An 18,458-nucleotide genomic window follows, 5' to 3' on the forward strand; every position below is an offset into this window, starting at 1 on the left:
GCCACATGTTAAGGGAAAGGTGGATGGGACGAACTGACACAGGGCTGGAAAGCAGAAAGGTTACTCTCTCACTTCTGCAGGTATTACAAGTCTTCCTAGTGTGTAAAACAGAATGATGCATATTTCTGAAATTATGTGAGGTCACAGTGGATCCGTGCCCTCTCACTTCCCAGGCTTAAAAGCATTTTGACAACAAACCTGTCACTAAATAACAAAAATCAGCATTTCCCAAAATTGCTGATGTCCCAGAAAGAAAAAAAAAAAAATCTCCATTTATAAAATGTCCCGAAGTACAAGACACAAGTTTTTAGAACACAAGCTTAAATTTTATCTTAGGAGTGTGGCTTCTGACTTGGGTGGGTAGGGTGGCTGCAGGGTAGGTGTCATCGGTGTGAAGAATTACAATTGGGGGAGCCTGAGAGAAGAATTGGGACTGTGGCTGATGGGCTTAGAGAGAAAGCTTAGACCAGGATTGAGAAGCAATCAGGTGGTCTTTTGCAGAAAGGGTTAAGTCAAGTGAGATCATGCAAATGAAGAGCCATAGGGCAACCTGGCAGTGCACTGAAGGAGACTAGTATTCAAAAACAAAATTTTGAAGATGCGGATGAACCCTTCAAGAACAATGAGGGACTGGGCTCAAGGTGTGTTGGGGGCAGTCTGCGAGCACAGTAAGGGTTGATGTGCTTGAAATATTAGTGGAAGGGGATACAGTTAGAGCTGGAGTACATGGCAAGTGACATTTAGAGTGGTTCAGGGAGGTTGTTACCAATGTTCTCTGCACAGCTGGCTTTTCTGTTGTTGTTGAAGATCTGATCCACGTGATTCAGGATGAACTCAATCACCAACTGCTGCACTCGCACCTCCAGGAAAGCTGCATCCCCATTGCAGCCAACCGCCTCAATCTCCTTTGACCTGCATCAAGAAAGATGTATACTAGTAGCCAGCATTGCAACACACAGACCCTGGGAAGGAGAGAGCAGCTTTCTTCCTGCAAGACTGGGAACAGGGGTGGTTTCCTCACTCTTGCTGCACCTCTTGCTCTCATTCCCTCACGGACCCTCAACCTCTCTGCCTTTTCACTCTTTTAAAAATTATTTGCCCTGTTTTCTCTGTCGCCTCTGCTGCTTTTTTTTCATGCCTGTGTTATTTTCCATACTTCCCTTTTACATTCTTCAGCAGTAGACAAAACTGTGTCTCTCCAACTCCACTCTTCTCCCTCTGTGCTCCTCTTTTAGCTATTTCAAAGTTGGGCTGGAAAGACAATGCAGGAGCCTTCAAACACTGCTTCCTGATCCCTACTCAATGCTTCAATCATCTCTCAGTGAAATCCCTTAGAACCCTGCTCAGGTCTTCCCCATGCCAATTTTTTCAATGCTTTGTCGTGTGCCCCAGTAGTCTCTTCTCTGCCCCCCCCCCCCCCCCCCCACATTCTCACTCTTGCTCTCAGCTAAGAAACATTCCTTATCTTGACATGCCAAAGTGTTGCTGAAGAAATTATCTCTGGGCAATGGATCCTTTGTAAAGTTAATGACTGGTGTGTCAGATAATAGCTTGGGGCATTGCCAAGAGGATAACCCTGTAAGGAGGCTGCAGTTGCATTGCTTGCTCCTTTGGACTTGGACTTATGAAAGATTGCAAAAGGAAACAGAATTCATTTTTGACAAGGACAGATGCTAGAATGAAAATGTCTCAGCAGTACAGGTCCACTTTGTGATATACAATAAAGTCAACATTTGATTCATTTTCAGAACCTGCTCTGCCTGTTTTGTGATTTAAAAGGGTGAGATAACTCTTTAGAGAATGCTTTTCAGGCCTGTACCTCTCTAGCCAATGTCTCTCCCTCCTGTCCTCTGCCAGCCCAGGGCTACCTCCCAGCTCTGCCAGCACCCTTCTCCTGCCCAGCTGCAGTCCTGGACTCTCCCTGCGTAGTTCATTCCTCTCGATACATGGGTACGGGATGGTCAGGGAAGGGAATTTCAACAAGACACAATTTATTTTTTTTTTTTTCCAGATACTATTTTTTCTTGTTCTGCTTAGCTCTACAATGTATCAATCAGCCAAACCTCTGCCTGCATCTTATCCAGGCCTCTTCCCAGCAGAGTGCCAGCCATAGCAAACATGGCAAACTTGCTGGTGGTCTTGAGATCTGACACTAGCTGCCATCTTAAGCCCACAAAGCTCATCTCACTTATGTGAGGCCTGTAGTATTATTGCCCTGTTGCCCTCCCACCCACGCCTTGCTGTCTCTCATCGCCCCACTGCTGAAGTACTGGCACTGTCAGAAATGTCATTTCCGTTCCACAGTGATGAGCTAACTCCTCATTTTTAAATCAATGTGCTCAACTTGCAAATACAGCTTTTTTATATAAAAAACACACCAAACCACAAGCTTTCTTGGATGCTGGCAGCAAGACCTCAGATTATTCAACCTGGAAGAATTCTTTCTCCTTTTAAAAGCTGTTTGCTCTGACGTACTGTTCCCTTTAGGTGTTCTGCTTTTCCTTATCTCTGCATTTCCCTCAAGGGATGGGTCTCCAGGCTCGGGTGCTGGCACTCCCCTTGGAGCTCAGAATGATGCTCTGGATGAGAGGACTCTCTACTGTACCTGAGGAGATTGGGGGCCCACACCAAGGCCAGGTTTCTGGTGTGCATGTTGGTCATGTTGCTGAAGGAGGCCAAGTGAGTCAGGTGCTTGATCAGGTATTCCAGCGTTCTGTAGTGGTTTCATATGAAGAGAGAAAAAAGTGTCAAGTGACCGATGCCCACCCACTGAGACAGCACAGCTCAGACCCAGCCCTGACCTCACAGCTGTCCCCTGTTCAAGGAAGGCAGTGTCTGCAATGGCACAACAGGCCCCATAGGATGGAGGGTTTACAGCACCAGCACCAGCATTTACATGGGATGGCAGTGAACATCTGAACAACTGTGCTCTTGGGTGGCCAAGGATGAGGCATGGACCGAACAATCCTTAGTTTGATGGGTGCGAAGAAAGTGGCAGATGGATGGGAGAGGGAGTGGGGTGCTGCAAAGGCTGAGGGCTTAGTTCTTGCTCAAGGACCTCCAGATCATCTTCTCACCACCACAGCCAAGACACTGGCCAAGGGTGCCATGGGGATCACACCCGAGGAGGGAGGATGATAGAGTGTGGCAAGGAGGGCTTGTTCAATCTCTAACAACAGTTTGTTCAATGATATTTAAATGCCAGACAAATTGTTGTCAGATTCGGAAATGGTGAGTCAGCTTTTGGGAACTGACTCCTGGAAATTAACTCCAGTGTTGTTTCAGGCAATTTTCCCTGATGATGAGGATCACCACACTGTTCCTCAGTACCTCAGTGGACATGTTCTCACCTGTAATGCGACGGTGGGAGCTCCTGGATGACATTTTGAATTCGTGCCAACTGCTCGTCCTCAGGGAAGCGTGATACTGCTTCCTGTGGAGATAAAAGGAAACAGTCTGCCCTGGCAACGGACTCAGGGGAAAAGGAAGAGGGATAAGGAGGGTCACATGAGACAGCCTGTCTCAGAGGGAATGCTCTCTTGTTACCTTACAGAGCTATTGGTAGAAGTTGCTTTGTGTTCCCAAAGCCACAGAGATTTGCTGCGCTATTATTTCATGTCTCAGTACATCCTCCCCACAGATTGGGACAGGGTGGTCGATGTCTTGGGGAGAGGGGCGTTTAAGGACTGAGACCTTCATTTAAGAGTTATGTATTATTTTCATTTTTTTGTTTGTTCTTTTTCCCTTTTTTAACTTGGGCAGTGAGAGGTGGAATAGAAAGAGCGGGAAAGAGAGAAGTGAAAATAATGGAAAAAAAGAAAAATAGTAACACCACCCTCCTAAAAAAAACAACCTGTGTTAAAAATAAAGCAGGTCTTTCAAGCCCTGTCTTATGAAAACAGCTTGGATATACATGTTTCATATTCTTCAATATAAGCAATACTTTGCCCATCTATATATAAAGATAGCTATAGGGATGGTTTGTATGAGTTTGCATCTTTTATGATGGGAGAAGCCTTAGCAAAATCACTGTCCAGGTAGATTAATAAATTCTTATACTCAGGGTTAGACTAGGTTAGACAGAATCAAGGGTATACAATTGGTCTGGAGCAAGTCTCTATGGCCAAGAGCTTAGAGAGCCACGATAAGCTTTTGTCTGCATTCCTAGGAGTTTACTGCATTGGTATTCATCTGTTCAGCTATTCCCTTTCAATATTTGTGCTGGGGGAGGACAAACCACCAGCGAGTTCAAACAATGCATGACTGTCTGGGAACCTCCTGCCTACCCTACTGCCACTGGAGTTTGGATCGAGTTCAAAGAAAGATGCTGGGACCCACACTGCCAGCAGAAGCTTTGCCTACAGACAGACGTCAGCACTGCTAGGAAAGGAAAGGAAGGAAGTAACCCGTCCCAAACCACCCGTCGCTTATACGTTATGAACCTGAAATTACCAGCCACAACCAGAGAAGCATCTTCTTGTAGCAGTCACTACATCCACACTGCTGATGCTGCCATCTCTGTTCTGGTCACTGTCCTTTTCCAAGCAGAACACTTCTCATGTAGAACCAACAGCAAACCAAACATTGCCAGTTTCAAGGCCAGAGATGAATATGAATCATGTTTTATTCCCTAACACTGGGAATTGAGATCTATGCCCTCTAGTTTGAACTTCTCATTGGTGTGATAGCAAAGAAAAACAAGTGAGGTCACTAGTTTGGTGTACATGACATGTGGATGCACTTGTTTTTGCCGAAATTCAAGGTAGGTTAACTCCTAGTACTTTATACCCATAACTAAAGCTCCTTTTGTTTTTTTTTTTAAAAAAAAAAGCACCTATTACCACCAGCCCCTTTTTTCTTTTTTAAAAAAAAGCCTATTACCATCATCCCAGAAATCCTATGTATAAGAACTCTTGTGATATTCATACAAGGTTTCCAGTTGAATAGCCTTGTACAAAGATAGAGATGGAGAGAAATATAAACTTTAAGTGGTCCATATGAAACATTAGATTTCAACTAGATTGTACACGGTATTTTCTCTCCCAGACCTGATTTTCATTTCCATATTTAACTTCCAGATCTCAAAGACTTCATGCTTAGACAGCAAGTGAATACCAGCTTCTCTGAGGTCATGACCCGTTCGAACCTCTGAGACACATTTATGACCCAAAAGTGTTGTGCCTTTGAAATCTGATGCCCCCTTCAAAATTCAGGAATACAGCAGCAGAATTCAGAATTCAAGAACGAATAACTCCATTTATTATGTGTCTGTTAATCATGGTATGAATTTATGTCATTTACGATTTTTTTTACTCCACTGGTGATTCTAGGAGTGCACAATTCATAAGCCCTGTTTAAAAAGTGGAATAGAGATTGGAGAGAGAAGGTAGACTTGACTTCTTACAGCTGATTTGCTCTGAGGGAGTACTCAGTCCCTCTATGTCCAAGCTAGAACAAGCCAAGCAGAGTCAACCTACCTATGCTGTGAAACAAGTATCCACCACTAGAATACAAGATCGCAACCTGAGGAGCATGAGAGGACATCGTTTTGCAAAAGTTGATAGCCAGTGAGGTCATGACTGGGATGTTACATCCATGAACTTGACATAGCGATGACCAAAAGGCCAACCCCTCCCTAGTCATTAAGAATTTTACTTTCCTTAGCCACAAATGTCTGAATCACTCTGCTGACTCAAAGTGGAGCCTATCCCATCTCAGAGACAGCTCTGACTGAGTCAGGCTGGGATTAGCATGCATCCTTTACTCCTACCAGCGCTCTTCTGCCGAGGCACAGCTGCCATCGTTCCCTGTCCAGACACCCCACGCGTACACATGCTTCTAGCAGTTTTTCTTCTCCTTGGGGAATTGGTCTTTTTTCTTTCTTTCCTCCTGGTATCTGACTGTGCTTCCTGTCAGCTGGGTTACCCATTATAAATCCCCACTGAGTAGACTTACGCGAATAATGGATCTTGTGGCTGAGTGGGCAAACTAAAAACCCGGAGATTAAAAAAAATCCCTTTTAGGTCAATCCAAAGTGATAACATTTTGGGGATCTGGCACAGGATTTTAAAAAACAATTGTTTGAGGTTGACCAAAACATCACACTCAACCGTAAGTGAAAGAAATTATCATTTAAATTTGAGGCTGTTTAACCCTTTTCCGAAAGACGTTTTATTTAAGAGTTAGATGTGTTGATTTAATGTTGAAACATTTCCTTTAGAAAGTATTTGTAAGAGAAACATTTAGACAGTTACAGAAATGTTTTCCCTGTTGTTTTTGAATAAAACTATTTACCAAATCTATCTACCAAAAATCTGCAAGTCATCATCTCAAAACTGCACTTTTCAGCAAACATTCTTTCCTAAAAAAAGTTTCCATCTAAATCCTCATGTTTCCTTTAGAGCGTTTTTCTTTCATAAATCAGTAGTGATAGCCAGAAAGACACCAGCCAAATAGCTTCAACAAGAATGAGACTCATCAGTTACTGTGAATGGTTGAATAATACCCTGTATTTTCAAGATCCTATTCATCCTGACTGTCTCTAGTTTAGAGATCCTATCCTATATCCTCAGGATCCTTATATCCTGAGGGTACAGGTCAATTTTTCAAATGTGCTCAGAATTTCGGCTGAAGATTTGACTATACATCACCTTGAAACACAGACCAATCTTACTTAAAACTTGGCATCAAAACAGCAAGACACCTAACACTATTGCATATCTGTCAGGCAGCGCAGGGAGCCAATTCCCACCCTGTGTTCCCCAGCTCAGTTGTAGTCTCTCACAGCTACCTGACTTCTTAAAGCAGGTTGCTGCTTGGCTGGTCCCATCGGGCTTTGCCCTACGGCAAGCTCCCTTGCACAGATGTGCCTGCCTCTTCCCATAGCAGGCAACAAGGAATCTTTGGAGAATGGCATCTTCTTGCGTGGATGCCGAGGATTGCTCTCAGTGCCTCCTGTGCCATAGCGGCACCACTTGGAAGTGCTTGATTCGGGATAGAGGCAATGCAGGCAGTAACACCTGAAGCTAAAGTTGTTTGCCACTTCCCATTTCATTAGGACATGATTTTGCAAAACTTCTTCTCTGCAACATCTGACATGTTTGGTGATGTCTGTCCCCTCCACCTCCCAGCAAACGGGAAAGAGTAGGATGACAGAAATTCTTAACAAAGGACGGATGTTTCTAACACTGAGAAAACAATCTTTCCTATCCCCCCACCCAAGTTGGTGATTTCTTTTAGCTGAAAATGCACACCTCTGGCACAAAATATTTCAGCCTGAATGATTTGATTTATATTTCTTGGAGTCATAAGCAACTGAAAGTGGACTTAGAGCGGTAAGAAGCAGGCAACCTTAACAACAAGCATAGCTTGCTGTGCCACCTTTTAATAAAATATTATCTGTCATCAAAATTAGCCAACTCTCCTAAAAATTCAGGCTTTGTGGTCTTATTTTTCTGCTCCCCTGCAGTCTGCTCCTAGGCTCCAACTCTATCCGTGTATAATCTATGCATGTTTTGCAGAATCGAGTTACTACTCTTTGAATTATAATCTCTTTAAACAAGGTTAAAGATTTCTGCTTGGCCAGCTGCCACTTCCCTCTGCCATTTGTATTTATGACATGATCATGATGGACCAGATACGCCACAGCTGGCATAACCTGTGTCATCATTTGCACTCTGACAAACTGTGTGAAAAATGCTACAGAGGCAGAAAAGTTGGTGCTTTACACATGGGCTGAGCAATCAGTTTGTGCAGGTGTCAGGGACTGTCGGAGGAACAGGGAGGAGGAAACTGCACCCTTGTGATTATGATCGTAAGCCCCAGGTGACCCAGAAGACTCTCAGTGATGGACAGTAATGAGGAAAAGAAAGAGAATTAGTACCTCTGGGAGGAGGTGCACTGTGGGGAGAAAGAATAACAGCAGGGAAGCAACACGGTGAAAAAATGAGCAAGATGAAGGGGAGGAAACAGCAGAGAAACTGAGAGAAACAAACATGAAACGGGAAAGAAACAAGGACAGGGAAAGAGAGCCAGCACAAGACAAGAAGGGAAGAACACTGAGAAGTGTTTATACAGATAGATGCACCAGAAGACAAGACATTGGAGTGAATCCCAAACAGCTGTCATGGAGGAACACGCAGCACATCCACACTGCTGGAGAGGAACAGGAATAGCGAAGGGTCTCACCGTGAATTTCTTGTAGAGCTCATAAGTGAGGAGAGGGTTGGGCAGTTCCCTGAAGTACAGCTTGCAGAGCGACCCCACACAGTGGATGTCCTGGAGGTAAACTTCCCTTGTCAGATCCGGGCATTGGTCAGAAACAAACTCTTGTCTGAAACAATATGGAAACATAACAATGTAGGCGAATAAGAACTGTAGCATCCCAGTACTCCACCCTAAGTACTCTTTCACAGCTAGAAGAAAAAACAAACCGGAAAGCAGAGATGTCTCTGCAGCCTGGCCCAGGTTGTCTCCTGGGATCAGGCTGCAAGGTTTCAACTAGTCTCTGGTTTCCTTAACATAGTCCCATGAGTGGACCCCAAACTGATATAAAGACATTGCTTTGTCTTGAGAACAACTCAGCATTTGTGCTGAGACCTTCCAGGCCTTTCCCATTAATAGAGGCAGAGGGAGATAATTTTTTTCTTTGTCGTGGAAGAAACATGAAATGTTCTATTTCCCTGTTAAGAGCTTCAGAGGCAGTTTATCTTCTGCATCAGTGTAGAGCTCTGGTGACCCCAGTCTATGCCTGAGGGACTAACAGTGAAAAGGTACCAGCAATGTGACCGAATCCCTCTGGCACTCAGACAGATTGCCCTTACCTCAACTTTTGTATGTTGGATGTCACTCCTGAGAGGCGGTAGATCCCATCCACAATGCCATGAGTCTCAATGAATTCTGCACAGCTCTTCAGCACGTAAGGGACTAGGAGGGGAAAGCAAGGCAAGATGCCCAATGAATACACACCAAGAACTTCCACAAGTCACCTCAGAGGAGATAGTTTCATGAAACAACAGCAGAGGCTCTCTGCAGATGCAGGGAAAGGTATAGCAATGGGAGAAACACAGGGCAAGCTGAAAACAAACACCATAAAATGGCTGTAGCCAGTTTGCAAAGTGAGGATATGCTATGGTTGTGCCATGCCACACTCATTGACGTATGACAGTGATAGACCCTGAAGTCACAGAAACACTGTGGGAAGAAAGGAAGGGTTTCTCTCTCTCCCTTTTTCTTTTCTTGCCACAAAAAGAAGTAATTTCATTCTAATTGAAAGCATGAGGTAAGGCATGAGATCCTGGGAACCTCCCCCCTCCCCAAGACAGAGATCCAGCCTCACTGAATTGTGCCAAAAAGGTCTGATTGGCTTGGATAAAAATCAGAGAAGCATTTGCACTTCCATATAAGCCTACATACCCACAGTTTAGTGCTCATAAACCCCCACAGAGGGGGTGTAAAGTTCAAATATTGACTAGATCTGCATACTGACAAAATCTGACATTGTCTTCAAAAGAACTCCATCAACATAACCAGCCAAAGACTTAACCAGACTTAAAGCCAAGAGGAGCCTGAGGCACAACATTTACATCCAGACCTGGACCCAAAGCCTATGTTTATTTTTTCCCCATTATATAGGTATAGGAAACCCTCATCCTCTTGGTCAGACCAAGCCTCCCTGTCCCCACTACTATAACAACCCTAGCTATAACAATAACAGTAAGAGAGCCCTTCCTTATTAGGTGCTAGAAACTACTGTGTATTTAACGCAATGCTCCACACAGCCATAAGCCCAAAAGTCAGTAAATGCAGAAGTTAAACTTCCCCGCTGTAATGCTGACTCTGCTGCACTGCACATTCGGAAAGCCGTATCGAAGAAAACAGACCAAGCCATACATTTGTCTGGAAAGCAAGGCATAGCAATGACTGCATCTTTGCGACACCACAGAGATAATGCCTCTGGCTGGACCTTCCCTGACTACTTCTGCTCAAAGTTCAGGACCATAATGACATATTAACATGTGCTTCATCAGGTGGCATCCAAATACAGCACTCCAAGGACAGACTGAACAAAAACCAGATGGTACATTATTGTATTTCTCACTGGTGCCACTGAGGCCAGAGCCAGCTCATGGGTGAACTTGCCTCTGCCAAGCAGCCCAGGGCACAGGCTCTGGTGAGGAGGGCTCCCAAGCTGGTGCCTTCCTCAGTAACAGCCTATTACTGAGCCCAGTTGGTCAGGGAAGTGCTACCCTTCTGCCTCCCAGCTCTTACTGAGGATGGTAAAGAATCATAGAATCATAGAATCATAGAATTGCTGAGGTTGAAAAGGACCTTTAAGATCATCGAGTCCAACCTTTAACCTACCCTGACAAAAGCCACTTCTAAACCATGTCCCTAAGAGATCCATCTTGTGTGTCCCTCCTCTTCTCTTTTGGCTAACCCAAATGCAGGAATACACAAAAAGTGTGTTACTTGGAATGATCTGAATGATCCAAACAGACTAATTCTCCTTAAATTAAAGGAGCCTCTCCAAAACAACAGGGAAAATTTGACTTCATGTTTTTTTCAGCAGAGACTAATCATGCAGGTGCATTAGTCATGATGTGTCTCATTTAAAGCCCTTGGACTGGTTTTTAAGACCCTCAAGTTGTTGGGTTAAGACTAACAGCTCAGCTTCTGGCAGGAGCCCTAGCCTACTACAACAACAACGTTCATGGGAAACCATGAAATCACCAAGAGAACAGGTGAAGTCTACAGAGTCAAAGCTTCATTCACAGCAGTCACAGAGTTATAGGGTTCTCTTCTCAAGGACTTTTGAGGAGAAGGCACATCAGTGCCTTCCAGAAGGAACATGGGAAGCATTCCTTTCAGTGCCTACAGCACCTACTTCCCAAGAGGACTAGATGATGTGGAAGGAGACAGAGAAAAAGAGAAGCATGAAATTTCCTTAAAACTCTCCCAAGAAAAGTCCAAGTGACACATCAAGAAGGAGGACCTTCCTATCTCTGAGTAAGACCTGATTATCTGTAACTGCAGTAGGGAGCTCAGATCATATGATGATGACCATGCTAGACATAACAAAAAGGAAAGGGAAATGACTTCAGGCCTCTTCTTCATTTCTGGCTGGTCAGGCTGTACCATCTTTGTGGCAGGAGCTATGCGTACATGCCGTATTAAGATTTCCTTCTTGGTAGGGTCTCTGGGAATAAATCTAACGTAAACAGCAAAAATGAAAGCTAGACAGATCCATGCTCACTTCAGATCCATTTGGGTGGGATGCCACCTGGAAAAAGAAGAATTAATTGAACAGAAAACCTATTTGGTCAGGATAGCCATATGACAAGGTTTGTTTAAAAATTAAGTAGTCTTCCATAGAGACAAACTTCATATGATGGTGCCTAGCTGACATACAAATGGGGTCCATGCCCACAGCACCCTTCTTTAGATACTTATTAAAACCCCAGTGTTAATAAGCACAACAACTGAAAATGCATATACTGATGCTGTGATTAATTTGACCTCTTGAAAGGAAGACCTATTAAATCATACTACTTTTTTCGCTGACTTTTAAGTTTCCTTGGGATAAATTAGGTCAAGAGGCCTCAGGCAGGTAAGCAAATCTCTTACATGCAAACCAGAAAAGGCTAGATCCATCTGTTGAGGACTGGTAAGCAAAAAAAGGGGCCTGAGGGGAATAATCTGTACCAAACGTATAAAATTTAACCCATTTTTGAAAGCCAGTGAAGACTCCACGTTAGAGACGACCTATAGACTGCAGATAGACAATATGCACTGAGCTCTGCCAGTATCTCTTACTTCCAGCCCCACAATCTTCCCTGCTTTTCCAGCCCTGGGCTTCTAACATACCTCTGCCAGTGCCCTTCACTCATCATGTACATGATTTTCTGTCATACCAGGTCTTTGGCTCTTATGAAGAGAAACAGCCAGTTATGCCAAAATGTGTGGCGGTTTTGTGATTCAAAAAAAATCCCACATAGGACACATTTCACTTGCAACCAAAAATTACAGACTTTGACCTCAGATCCCTGGAGGTGAAGGGACTGCATCAACTTTCTGCAAAGCAAGCTCCTAAATGCAGTGTTTGTATGAAACTGGAGCACAATAAATGTTTTCTTTGAGCAAAACCTGCAGCTCTGGAATTCCTGAGCAGCTCTGATCTCCTACAAAGCTGAGTCTTTTGGGCACTTGGGGGAGGTGAGGTTAGAGCAGCAGTGAGCAGCTCCCTCCCACTTCCAGCCATCTCTGAGGTGGTTTGATTATTTCGGATGTGGTTCTCCGATGAACCAAAACAAATCCTGTGATCAACTCTGTATTCAGCGAGGTACAGACTCTAGCACACCCTTTACAACTGGACTCTATTGGCGTTACAGGGCACATGTAAATCACAGAGCTGGGTCTCTCCTGAAGGAAGATTGGACGTGGGTGGTGATTTGTAGCAGGGGTGTGCATGTGCGTGCAGGCACAGAAATGGGGAGGGTGAGGTGGGGGGTGTCCAATCTTGACACTTCTATAATTAAAACTGTGCTGGAGGCTTAGAAGTTGGAAGAGGCAGCTGGTGTCACACAGACCCCGCTTGTTCTGCCAGACAGCCAAACTGTCCTCATTTAAAACTACAATAGAAACCAGATGGAGGAGGAGAAGAGAGCATGGAGCAAGGCATCAGTCAGAAGGGAAATTGAGTTATAAACATACTGCACACAAAAGACAATACTTCTCTTCCCCTAGACAAAAATAAACCAGAAGGGCATGCACAGTAACTCGTTCCACTCTCACTGGATATCACCTCCAAGCTCAGCGTACTCAGACATTCACCTTCACCAGGGTCTTTTCCGCGACCACAGCTCATGCCACCTCCTTTACATGTCTGTGTGACTCCTGCTAGGTCAGGTATGGCACCTCCTTCCCCTCCCCTCCCGATCCCATCAGCTTCCAGCGCCAGCGATGTGCGCTGAGCCTCTTGCCTCCCAGCATTGCTGGGAAGGGGGCATCTCTCCCTTCTCCTGTCCCTTCCCAGCCATGGTGTTACCACCCACCAAACCTCCCCACCAGTGAGCAAGGTGCTCACTCTTTGCCTGCCTGACTAAGGCTTCATCTGGCACAAGGCTGAGCATTTAGGATCAAAAGCCAGGGAGACCTTTAAGCATGCACCTAACTTAATCACCAAGCAGCCCTAGTAGGAGGGAACACCAGGAAGAGTTGCCCCATCATACGACCGGTGGGAGGATGTCCTCCTGGTCTCCCACAAAAGCCAGCAAAGAGCAAGAAAGACTCTGGTCCAGCCGCAGATGCAAGCAATGACCTGTAGCCTTCAGTGCCATCTTCTAGAAGAAACTTTTAGTCTCCAAGGGCTCCAGAACTACCCTAGGGAGGAGGTTGCTAAGTCAGCCACCCAAGCCAGTCAATGCAAATACTGTCCAGTAAGACTGTGCTTAAAACTAGCTAATCCAGACTGGGTTGTGTATTCAGGGTACACTAGACTGAACTGGACTGAATAGCAGCAGGCTTCATTTTTGTCTTTATCCTTCTGTTGTTCTCTCAGAGGACTCCTTGCAAGGATAAAAATTAGTGGCAGAACTACTCAGGTCCTTCTTAGTGGTTGGTTTATACCACATGGAGGAGGTTTCATGTCCTCTCTAATTTTATTTTTATTTTAGTTCAAGCAACAGGAGGATAAATGCAGACCTTTCATTTCACCTGAAACGTCAACTTTTTGATGTTTGACTTGCAGGAAATAGTTTGTGGGGTTTTTTTTATTGCTTCCAAAAATTAATCCCGTGCCGAAAAAAAAAAAGTTGTGAGCATTTTTATTTCACCATTTTGGTTTTGTTACATATTAGCGTTTTTTTAAATTGTCTTCCATTGCCCTCAATAGTAGTGCATGCTTCCTACCATGCTATGTCAATAGCATGACAATAAAGGTCAAAATAGTCTCTTGTTTCAATTTAAATGACTAAATTAGGAAATATTTCCTCCTAAAAAATAAGTGATTCAGTCTGTACTAAGCAAGAGCTGCTATTTTGTACAAACAAAAATAACAAAACAGTACACATTTTAGAACATATTAATATATTAACTTGGTGTCCTAATCACAGGAAAGGAACAGCATTGTGTAAATGGCAACATACTTGAAAGTCGGCATCTCAGATGTGACATTTTTCTGCATTTCCTGGTGCTTCCTACTTTAAATCACGAGCTTCAATGCTGATTCAGTAGATTTCTTTTTTTTTTTTTTTTTCCTGATCTTGTCTGATTTTTACTAGGCATAAGGTTGGCTGAGAAATAGATTCCAGAGGAGATCAAACTGTGCTGTCTTCCCTGCAGCTCGCCCAAGCCCCAGACCAGCACAGCAGTCACGATTCCAGTTTGCTTCCCAATGCATAGCCCTAACCTGTGGCAGCTAAGGATAAATCCTGCCATACCGCCAGGTATCATCTCCTTTGCCTTCCACGGTCTCCTTGTCAGCGGTGGCCAGGGATGGAAGGGACCACAGCATCCAAAATTGCTGCATAGGATCTCTCCTGCTCAGAGATGAAGTGTGTTGGCAGAGCTGGGGACAGGGAGGTTTTGCCCTGACTGGACGTAACCGCTACAAGGACAAACAGAGGGCTTCAGTCTCCAGGATGTCTATGCATACTTTTCACCAGCACTAAATTCATTTTACAGAAGAAGAAAAAATAAACTGTCTCACCATCAAATTCCAGTGTTTAGTTTGGCAGTTAGCACTGAGCTACCACAACCCCCCTATGCACACACACACCTGTGTTTGAATAGCGTGAGATAGCTAAACAGCACCAAACAGGCTTAAAAACAAATCACCTTGTTAGAGTCCTCCTCCCTTCTTCCCCCTTAGCTGCCATAAACACAGTTTAAAAAAGTCAAACGGCTGGCGCCGAGGTGATCCTCTCTTCATGGACAGCACAACTGAATCACCATATAAGTCACACTCTTCACATTTTTTTTTCCTCTACTTCTGTGGGAAACGTCTCTGCAATGTCACAAAGGTTAGCACAACAGTGCTGTTCCCTGCGATGAAAGCACCGTCCTGAGTGCAGTTGTGATTCTGGTGGGCAAAGACATAGGAAAAACGGATCTCGAATCTGTCAGATGCCGCGAGCCATCACCACCCTCCGTGGCCTGAGCGGGAAATGGAAACGCTGAGCACAGTTCGGGATGTGGCACACTGATTTCAAGCAAATGCATTTCAACACAGCCTGCAGGCCCAGAGTGAGCTTGAAGGAAGTCAATGGCACCACTGTCAAGGGTTTTTTTCCCATTGATGTTATACCCAGCTTACATCTCACATGTATAAATAAGACGTGTAGGAACACCTGATTTTCCAAAGCAGATGTGACAACTGTGATGTTCCAGGCAGAAATGAAAGAGACGGCAGCAGACCCGGCCAGCTCATCGACAGCGCACATCAAAGAAAGCCTAAGAGAAAGCACTGCACAAGCAGATGTTGACTGCTGACTCTCAACCCCGGCGGTCACCGTGCCCCTCTGAAACGTGACTTGTACCTTGACATAGCTGGCAGATTCTGTCATGCAGGCACTTTTGAAAAGAGGTTGCACTAAATGCTAGAACAGTTTTGTTAGGGAAACATCCTGCTGTGGGTTTCCTGCAAAAAAAGACCAGATAACTGAACAGGATATCTCCACTCCTAACTTTTATGACTCTCTGGTACGGCCACCTCGGAAAACAGTGGCTTAGGTTTTGCAGGGCAGGACAATAAGCTGTGGATGGCCTCAGCTAGCTATTTGAATCCTAACAACTGTGATCCACAGCAGATTAGGGTGGATATTGTACAGTGTTTTGTTCACCACAGCACGAGTAATTGGGGTAATTAATTCTGGACGTAGGCACAACGGGACAATTTATGCTGTTTCAGGAAAGGGACACAAGTATAAACATAGAAAAGATCAGAATAGTTTTGAAAGTGCATGTAATGAATTTACCTCCATCTTGGTGACTGCCTATATACTGTGAGGATAAGGAGGCTGTGAGGCAGGGATTCTGCTGTTAACCTTGTTGCTGACAACATGGGCTAAAACCACTACAAAATCCAAAGGCTGATGGAGCCCAGGAGCGACTGGGGCAATGCTGACGCTGCAGCTCAAGGGAGATGGGAGAAGCAGTCTGCAATGGAAGAGAGCAGGTAAGTGTTGAGCGCTGGGATGGATGGCTGGTGATGTAGGCTCCATTTGAAGTCTCTTCAGTGCCCAATGTCTTTCATCCAGATCAATCAACAAGCTTACAGACTGCAGGTGTCATTCTGTATCATGTTTTCCTTCCTTTCTCCACTCCCTTCTTAAGCATGGACACCAATGTAAGTCACACTAACCTACTTAACTGTTGGCAACAAAGCAAGGAAAATATATGGGCTTCATAAGTTTTTTTCCTCTTCTCAAGAGCTTTTGATCTATATGTTTTCATCTACAAGGGCTTCAGAAGCAAGTTAGAAAACAAACAGTGCACAGTCTCCATCTTCTGCCTGAGCCTGCTAGCTGATACAGACTTGCTCAGCTTCTTACAGTCCCAAAATTGCTCTAGAGGTGACTTGTAAGCTGTTACACCTATTTTTTGACTGTAAAAAGACTGTAGAAACCAACATCTCCCCTGACACATGGGAACTCTTATATGGGATTCTTAGAATCCCAGAATTTGGAGAAAGGCAGTTCAAGGGGATCAATGCATATCCCCTCCCTGGCTGTCAATGTTAGTTTGTTCCTTATTCCTTTTCAACTCAGACTTCAGTGTGCCAGGCCATAGGGACTCCAGCTTTCTCTTTAAAAGGAAGCATTTTGGGGCTGTTAGAAAGAAATTATGGTTGCTTAAATCTTGACATGCATCTGAAAAATACCAGTGACCAGTTAAACAGTTTTGAAGTCTTTTGTACTGTGCCTTTCACAAGCACCACCTCCATACACTGAAATCTATAGCAATCTCTATAGGATATAGAATCTGTCTGTAGTTTCTGTGCTGTTCTGTCATGCTATCTCGCTGTTAGATAGATCCTTAGTCCACTTTCGTAGTGATGGCATGCTGGTGACAAAGCAACTAATTCCCAAATAGAAGCTTTTGGGAGGCAACAGGAAAAATGATGCTGCTGTTATCCTGCTGGTGAAGAGACAGAGCAAAGCGATGACCTGGGCAGTTATCTCATGAACTCTGGTGCTGCAGCAAGGTGAGCTTTTCTGCAGTTCTCTCTGTGGTTCTTTCCCAGGAAATTATTGTTGTCCCTTTGAATGTGCAAGGGTAGGCTGGAGGTCCATCAGCACTCATGGTTCTCCTTCCATGCTTGCTGCACAGCAAGCCATTTACAAGCATATACGACAGCCATTCCCAGACTTTAAAGCGCACGTCCAACTGTGCCAACTAATGCAGAACAGCAGTGCCAATGAGCTCAGGTGTGTGAAAGGGAGAGCAGGGGCCAATCACCCCACTGAGAGCCCAGGTTAATGTTTGGTAGAAAGGTATGAAGTAACTGAGAAGCTGGCCCTGGACCAAGCTCTCATATGGATGAAAAAATGCAGGGCTGAATCTCACAGAACATATTTATATCTTTTCTCTTCTTTTTATTTTGCCCTCTGTCACACTGATGGACTGATGCAGACTGACACTAGATTATGCAGCAATGTTCTTTCACTCAGGCCTCTCCAATGATCTTGCCTCTAGGGCTCTCCTAGTGAAGAGTGGATACAGCAATTTCCAGAGGTTATTCCAAATGGGCTGTTTTACAGATAGTCAACAACTTAGGGCAAAGAGCAGGGAAAATTGCTGAGGATCATTATACATCACAGACAGACAGATGAGGAGCCTAAATACAAACCCGTAAAGGCTGCAAATGAGAAGTGAAAGGCAAATGAAAACAGACTTTTGAGAAAAAGTAAATAAGGCTTTATGATGTCAATCTGATTGAAAACAAACATGCGAAGGCACTAGCAATAATCAGTCATTATAGTCTGAAGCCAAGCAGCACAAAATCCATTCCATCTTTGCTCGGTTGCTGAGCATATATTTAGACTGTGTTTTCGTTGCAAGGCTGTCTGGGCCTGACCCAAAGAACCACGCTCATACAAAAAATCCCATTGAATTCAGCAGCATATTCCACAAGAGAAAAAAAAATAATCTGTTTGTTCTGCTCTCTCTTACCTCTTACCGTGGCATGCAAATACTAGCAAACGAGGTGTAGGAATGATACAAGCATTTTCACCAGCTTTACAGGAACATAAAATGATGGTGTGAGGTTCAACACAGAGTGGAGAATTAAGGCTGCTGCTGGCAGTGGAAGGTCACCTAGAAATGCTCCTCCCAGCCCTGCTCGGAGGAGGCTGAAAACAAGACAGTCTTTATTTGAAGAGGATTAAGCTGTGGGTGACTCAGATGATTGCTAACGTTTGCCTGGTGAAACGAGGTGCTGTTCTACCCATCCTAAGTAA

General features: G+C 44.4%; 1 protein-coding gene across 1 annotated transcript in view; it reads right to left on the bottom strand.

Annotated features, from left to right (window-relative positions):
* Nucleotides 1–18,458, bottom strand: part of ARHGAP31 (Rho GTPase activating protein 31) — a 61,734-nt gene that overhangs the window by 16,038 nt on the left and 27,238 nt on the right. Inside the window, exons 2-6 of the mRNA XM_063351486.1 lie at nucleotides 8,823–8,925; nucleotides 8,188–8,332; nucleotides 3,351–3,433; nucleotides 2,606–2,713; nucleotides 767–912 (exon numbers count right to left, since the gene is read on the bottom strand). Of these exons, the coding sequence (XP_063207556.1) occupies nucleotides 767–912; nucleotides 2,606–2,713; nucleotides 3,351–3,433; nucleotides 8,188–8,332; nucleotides 8,823–8,925 (585 nt within the window). The remainder of the gene's footprint in view (nucleotides 1–766; nucleotides 913–2,605; nucleotides 2,714–3,350; nucleotides 3,434–8,187; nucleotides 8,333–8,822; nucleotides 8,926–18,458) is intronic.

This window comes from Chroicocephalus ridibundus, chromosome 1 (genome assembly GCF_963924245.1).
Source record: "Chroicocephalus ridibundus chromosome 1, bChrRid1.1, whole genome shotgun sequence".
NCBI classification, from domain to species: Eukaryota; Metazoa; Chordata; class Aves; order Charadriiformes; family Laridae; genus Chroicocephalus; species Chroicocephalus ridibundus.